The sequence below is a fragment of the Entelurus aequoreus genome, linkage group LG01 (genome assembly GCF_033978785.1).
Source record: "Entelurus aequoreus isolate RoL-2023_Sb linkage group LG01, RoL_Eaeq_v1.1, whole genome shotgun sequence".
Lineage (NCBI taxonomy): Eukaryota > Metazoa > Chordata > Actinopteri > Syngnathiformes > Syngnathidae > Entelurus > Entelurus aequoreus.
The window spans coordinates 80,065,558-80,073,057 of NC_084731.1; the positions used below are offsets into that span (position 1 = coordinate 80,065,558).

Below are 7,500 nucleotides of genomic sequence, written 5' to 3' on the forward strand. Positions count from 1 at the left end.
ACTGCTAACCTTCAAACTGAACGATCATCACCCTTTGCCTCTGATGGCTGCTGGTTAGCGCCTTGCATGGCAGCTCCCGCCATCAGCGTGTGAATGTGTGTGTGAATGGGTGAATGTGGAAATACTGTCAAAGCGCTTTGAGTACCTTGAAGGTAGAAAAGCGCTATACAAGTATAACCCATTTATCATTATATAAGGAACACATGCAATGCAAGTTTTAGCCTTTAGGGGTGCACAAGAGTTCATCAGTGATTGTACTGCACAGCGCGTCCTCAAGAGCCAATGAAAAATGACGCTTTGCTGACACCTTGTGGCAATATTAATATCACAACCCAGTTCTCAGTGGATAATGCACTGCTTAGGGTGTGATTGTATTCTAGGCCCAGTCTAAAAATACTAGTAATCAAATGAATAACAAAAAGGTATAATGCAATGAAACAAGTTGAAATGTTAATACCAAAACATAAATAATAACTGGAGGTGTTCCGATCCAACAAGTATCAGATGATTGCAAGTCACAAACGCGTAAATGTGGCCCCAAGATGCAGGAGACAGGAGGACGAGGTGCAGGCAAGACAAGTATGCAATTATTGTAAACACAGCATGCGGCCAACAATCAGTGATATAACCTAGTTCCTAAGCAATCCTCCAGCCCTGACTGGAGGGCGAGGCAGGCATAAATAGAAACCAGCTGATTGGCAACCACGCCCAGGTGTAGCCAGGCTGCCAATCAGCGACAGGTGAGGAGAAAAAGTGCTCAGACAAGAAGTGGAACTTAAAGAAGAGCGCTGACCAGGTAATAAAAACAAAAAACTAGAAGGAAACATGACAGTTTGTGAGATTTGACGTGACAGGTCATTCTGTTAACATCTAAATGTCCTAAACGTCTACATGTGAAATAAATAAATAAATAAAATATATATAATTAAAAAAAATTATATGTATATTTTTTTTTATTTAAAAAATATTGAAAAATGAATAAATAATTAATACAAATAAAAGAAACATTTAAATGTCCTCCAATAAGCACACAAGGTTGGTATTTTCTTATATTCTAGTCAAGTAATTTACAAAAAGTAAATATGCTAGACTATAGGTCACTAGGAGCTATCAGCTACACAACAGCTAATCACACAATAGCACCCAAGCTAGACATACGTAATATGTGTCCTTAATTCAACAATATTGCAGTCTAAAACAACACTTTTGCCACCCTGGATTCCCACTGGATGCGAAATGGCTGCGGAACGGCACCTGCACAGCGACGGACAAACGCTTCCTGTTTTGATCTAGGACGATGTGTTCCTGCGGAACGTTCCATAAAGCTTCTGTGTTTGAGGGACGCCGCGACAAATCCCTTCAATTCGGCTAAAATCTGCTCGCACAAACACAAACTAAATTATCCGGTTGACTTTCAAAACAAAATACTCAGTTTTTAAGGCGGCTCCTATTTTGGGATTTGCTGATTCTGGTGGTGCAAAATTAAAGAATAATGTACAGGCATATCCCGGGCAGCTATATGGAGATATGGCGGCGTGTGTCAAATACCAGCTGCTGCAATACTGTTCAATGAAGGACACTTATTACGTATGTCTCGCTTGTGTGCTAAGCTGTTGTGTAGCTGCTCTCTACACTGCAAAAACTGAAATCAAGTTAAGATTGAATATCTCAAATAAGGGTGATATTTGCTTATTTTCTGTCTGATAAGATAATTCTTCTCACTAAGCAGATTTTATGTTAGTGTTTTACTTGTTTTAAGGGTTTTGGTCCTAAATGATCTCAGTAAGATATCACAGCTTGTTGCTGAGATGTTATGACCTATATTGAGTAAAACATGCTTGAAACTAGAATATCAACTGTTGCAAAGCTGTGTCATCTACACTCACAAGTATAAAACTACTTTTTTAAAGTAATAATTTCTTATTTCAAGCATGAAAAAAAAAATCATGGCTTTGACACAATTGTGTCTCATAATTAAAACAGATGACAGCCAAATGGACTTTGCTGTTTTATTTTCAATGAAACAATAGAAAATACGTACTCACATAGTAGTACAGTTGGCACTGTACAGTAAACTGACAGTTAATGTTTAAACATTAAACATGTGACATTTCTAACAGTTTTGAACAGAAAAGGTTCATGCACATTCAGATAAATTCTTCAAAATTACAATTATACATTTTTTGGCCGGGGGCCGGGCTGTATATATGCGCACTAATTGACTGAAAGAGCACGCACTTGGCGCGATGACGTCATGTTGTCGATGGAAAAATGCATTTTTAGACCATAGGATTTGCCTGAGCGGCTAGGAGACCCCGAGTGTAACAAGCGGTTGCCCTGTTGCCTTTCCATTAAGCTTCGCCAGGCTGGAAAGCATTAACCATGTAGTTACAGGTCCATGGTTTAATAGTATTGTTGATTTTCTGTCTATCCTTCCAGTCAGGGGTTTATTTCTTTTGTTTCTATCTGCAGTTAAGCCCGATGCTATCACGTTAGCTCCGTAGCTAAAGTGCTTCGCCGATGTATTGTCGTGGGGATAAAAGTCACTGTGAATGTCCGTTTCGCGTTCTCGACTCTCATTTTCAAGAGGATATAGTATCCGAGGTGGTTTAAAATACAAATCCGTGATCCACAATAGAAAAAGGAGAGAGTGTGGAATCCAATGAGCCAGCTTGTACCTAAGTTACGGTCAGAGCGAAAAAAGATGCGTCCTGCACTGCACTCTAGTCCTTCACTCTCACGTTCCTCATCCACGAATCTTTCATCCTGGCTCAAATTAATGGGGTAATCGTCGCTTTCTCGGTCCGAATCGCTCTCGCTGCTGGTGTAAACAATGGGGAAATGTGAAGAGCCTTTCAACCTGTGACGTCACGCTACTTCCGGTACAGGCAAGGCTTTTTTTATCAGTGACCAAAAGTTGCGAACTTTATCGTCGATGTTCTCTACTAAATCCTTTCAGCAAAAATATGGCAATATCGTGAAATTATCAAGTATGACACATAAAATGGATCTGCTATAAAACTATTTCATTTCAGTAGGCCTTTAAGAACAATAAATTTGTTTTTAGTATAAGTTTGCTGGTTTCAAGAAATGGAATGCCGAGCGCATATCATTATGTCACGATAATGGCACTAGCATTTACTTAATTTAAGAATATTTTTCAACATATTGAGCAAAAAGGTCTCATATTTATTTTTTCTACCAAGAAAAGTGCACTTGTTATTAGTGAGAATATACTTATTTTAAGGTATTTTGGGGTTCATTGAGGTTAGCTACTTTTACTTGTTTTAGAAAGTCTTGACAAGCTAAATTTTCTTGTTCTATTGGCAGATAATTTTGCTTAGTTCATATAAAATACCCCAAATGTTTTCTTTTTTTTCCCCTTGTTTTTGAACACTGACTTTTTGCAGTGTACCTTTTGTAAATCAAATAAATACAAGAAAAGACCAACCTTGTGAGCTTATTGGAGGACATTTAGATGTTTAGTTGACACACGTAAAGTGCTTCACACATGTCTGTGTTGCAATAGAGACGGGGGATACTGCTACCGGGTAAAAGTCACAGTGGTAGAGCTCCTCGTTTGTAAATAGCAGCGAGTCCCGAAGGAAGATGAAGACGGCTTTCAGGATGAAGGAGGTGAACAGCTGGATGTGAATGTGGTTCCTGGTACAGTGCAGCTTCCTGAGCAAACACACACACACACGTCTCAGTATCCATTGACAACGTTGCGAGGGGGGCGGGGCTGATGTGTCTCACCTAAACAGACAGAAAATGGTGATGGCGACGACAAGCGAGATGAGCGAGAGCGCGTATCCGGTGGTGTACATCGTCTTCACGTAGGAGAAGTACAAGTAGGAATCGTGGGACTGGCAAAGGGAACGAGAGCGTCACTGTACAACGTTGGGTGACGTCTATGGATGACACGTAATGCTGGCGTGCAGGAGTGTCAACCTCTGAGAGAAAGAGGAGCGTGTCGTTGAAGGAGTAGCCGCACGCATCTTGGTGTGGGATGAGAAGGTCCGTCCAACCACTGGCTGTGCAGTTGCGGTACACTCTTCCTACAAAATATACATTATTCATTCAAACTCAAGGCCCGGAGGTCAAGTCTGGCCCGCCACTTCATTCAAAATGCCCCCGCACATCATTTGATGTGGTACGCCGCGTCATTTTAATGTGCCCCATCACATCATTTTAAGCTGGGCCAACACAACATTTTACCGTGGACCGCCACCTAATTTTAACATGGCCCTTCCCATAGTCCTGTGGGCACGCTATTCAATTCCAATGTAGCCCGCTACATCATATATGTGGTCAGCTACATCAGTGTTTTTCAACCTTTTCTGAGCCAAGGCACATTTTTTTCATTGAAAGAAATCTCGAGGCACACCACCAGCAGAAAACATTAAAAAATGAAACTCAGCAGCCGATATTGACAATAAAAAGTTATTCTCGCAATTGTTGGATATGTATTTAAACTAGAGATGTCCGATAAATGCTTTAAAATGTAACATCGGAAATTATTGGTATCGTTTTTTTTATTATCGGTATCAGTTGTTTTTATTTTTTTTATTATTATTTTTTTTTTAATTAAATCAACATAAAAAACACAAGATACACTTACAATTAGTACACCAACCCAAAAAACCTCCCTCCCCCATTCACACTCATTCACACAAAAGGGTTGTTTCTTTCTGTTATTAATATTCTGGTTCCTACATTATATATCAATATATATCAATACAGTCTGCAAGGGATACAGTCCGTAAGCACACATGATTGTGTGTGCTGCTGGTCCACTAATAGTACTAACCTTTAACAGTTAATTTTACTAATTTTCATTAATTATTAGTTTCTATGTAACAGTTTTTATATTGTTTTACTTTCTTTTTATTCAAGAAAATGTTTTTAATTTATTTATCTTATTTTATTTTTTTCAATTTTTAAAAAAAAGGACCTTATCCTTACCACACCTGGTTGTCCAAATTAGGCATAATAATGTGTTAATTCCACGACTGTATATATCAGTATCGGTTGGTATCGGTTGATATCAGTATCGTAATTAAGGGTTTGGTCAATATCGGAATATTGGATATCGGCAAAAAGCCATTATCGGACATCCCTAATTTAAACCATAACCAACTATGCATCACTATAGCTCTTGTCTCAAAGTAGGTGTACTGTCATGACCTGTCACATCACGCCGTGACTTATTTGGAGTTTTTTGGTGTATTTCTGTGTGTAGTGTTTTAGTTCTTGTCTTGCGCTCCTATTTTGTCGTTAATTGTCATGTCATGTACGGATGTACTTTGTGGACTCCGTCTGCTGCTCCACACGCTGTAAGTCTTTGCTGTCGTCCAGCATTCTGTTTTTGTTTACTTTTGCAGCCAGTTCAGTTTTAACTTCGTTTTGCATAACCTTCCCTAAGCGTCAATGCCTTTTCCTAGCGGCACTTGCCTTTAGTTTATTTTTGGTTTAAGCATTAGATACCTTTTTACCTGCACACTGCCTCCCGCTGTCGTCTGCATACTGTGATCACGACAAACCATGTTCCCGACATCTACAAAGCAATTCGCTACCTGCTGCCACCTACTGATATGGAAGAGTATTACACGGTTACTCTGCCGATCTCTAGACAGCACAGACACTCAACAACGGCACATTTGCAGATTATAATTACTGGTTTGCACAAAATATTTTTAACCCAATTAGGTGAAATTACATAATCTCCCACGGCACACCAGACAATATCTCACGGTACACTAGTGGTTGAAAAACACTGCGCTCCATCATTTAACGTATGCCACGTAATTTTAAGGTGGTCGTCCACGTTGTTTTAAAGTAGCCCTCCACCTTATTTTAATGTGGCCAGCCACATAATTTTTATATGATCCGCCACATAATTTTAAGGTTTTTTATGTGGCCTGTGAAAAGTTGGAAATAAAAAAATACTTTCTGGCTAAAATTATTTGTTCTTTCAATTTTGACAGCCTAATGTTGCACATGCAATTGCATATGTTTTACACTTTAATAGTATCTAATGCAGTGGTTCTTAACCTGGGTTCGATCGAACCCTAGGGGTTCGGTGAGTCGGACTCAGGGGTTCGGCGGAGGTCAAGACACACCCAACTCATCGTGTAAATACAAACTTCTCCCTATCGATGTATTACGGATACGGCAACAGCTGACTGGTTTGCAGGTGTGTAATTTGTTGTGAGTTTATGCACTGCGTTGGTTTTGTTGTTTGAACAAGGTGATGTTCATGCACGGTTCATTCTGTGCACCAGTAGAAAAACATGGTAACACTTTAGTATGGGGAACATATTCACCATTAATTAGTTGCTTATTAACATGCAAATTAGTAACATATTGGCTCTTAACTAGTCATTATTATGTACTTATTAATGCCTTATTCGGCATGGCCTTATTATAACCCTAACCCTCTAACCCTGACCCTAACCCTAACCAAATAACTCTAAATTAAGTCTTTATTACTTAGAATATTAGACATATTAGACTTAGACTTTTATTGTCATTCAAATTTGAACTTTACAGTACAGATAAGAACGAAATTTCGTTACATAAGCTCATGGTAGTGCAGGATAAAAAAGCAATAAGGTGCATGTATAAATAAATAAATAGATTCCTGTACAGATAAATATATTGCACTTTTTCACATGCATCCACGTTTATGGATGTATGTTATATTGTCTTTTTTATTCCAGCGAGTTAATCCATTTTGGGAGGAGTTGAGGGTTCAAGAGTCTTATGGCCTGAAGGAAGAAGCTGTTACAGAATCTGGAGGTTCTGCTTCGGAGGCTGCGGAACCTCTTTCTAGAGTCCAGCAGTGAAAACCGTCCTTGGTGGGGGTGGGAGGAGTCTTATATGTTCCCCTATTGTCCAAAAAACTCTAAATTAAGTCTTTGTTACTTAGAATATATTCCCCATACTAAAGTGTTTCCAAAAACATAGAACTTTGTCTTGAATTTAAAAAAAAAAAAACATTTTCTTTTTCACTAAAGAAGGGTTCGGTGAATGCTCATATGAAACTGGTGGGGTTCGGTACCTCCAACAAGGTTAAGAACCACTGATCTAATGTATCACGCAGTATTCTTTTTTTTTTTTCTTTTGGGTTATCAAAATGAACACTTAAATATGTGCTTGTCATCTTGACTTGGCATTTCAAAGCAAGTTGAGGGCAGCCATAATTCCGACGTGGCCCTCAATAAAAATTAGTTTTTAAGTAGTGCCAACCAGTGGCATAATAAACATGTGTACTTACCCTCTGCATTGAACACCTCTGGACATGCTTGAGAGACAGTTTCCCCAATGGAAGCAGGAGGCCAGCAATTCAGATCATCCCACATCCCCTTACAGTGTACGCTCATATTGTTTTCTTCAGTGGAAAAACATATATTTTTACAGTTACCACATTTACTATGAAAGTGTGGCTAAAACCAAACATAGTTGCAGGACAAGTCATGGCCGCTAGATGTCACTAAA

General features: G+C 39.0%; 2 protein-coding genes across 6 annotated transcripts in view; one reads left to right on the forward strand and one right to left on the reverse strand.

Moving 5' to 3' along the window:
* The window catches only part of cfap221 (cilia and flagella associated protein 221), a 121,888-nt gene that overhangs the window by 15,372 nt on the left and 99,016 nt on the right, over positions 1-7,500 (forward strand). The window lies entirely within an intron of this gene.
* sctr (secretin receptor) overlaps positions 1-7,500 on the reverse strand; it is a 21,053-nt gene that overhangs the window by 13,207 nt on the left and 346 nt on the right. The window contains exons 3-6 of the mRNA XM_062059544.1: positions 7,280-7,393; positions 3,952-4,058; positions 3,757-3,866; positions 3,549-3,681 (exon numbers count right to left, since the gene is read on the reverse strand). Coding sequence (XP_061915528.1) covers positions 3,549-3,681; positions 3,757-3,866; positions 3,952-4,058; positions 7,280-7,393 — 464 coding nt within the window. The remainder of the gene's footprint in view (positions 1-3,548; positions 3,682-3,756; positions 3,867-3,951; positions 4,059-7,279; positions 7,394-7,500) is intronic.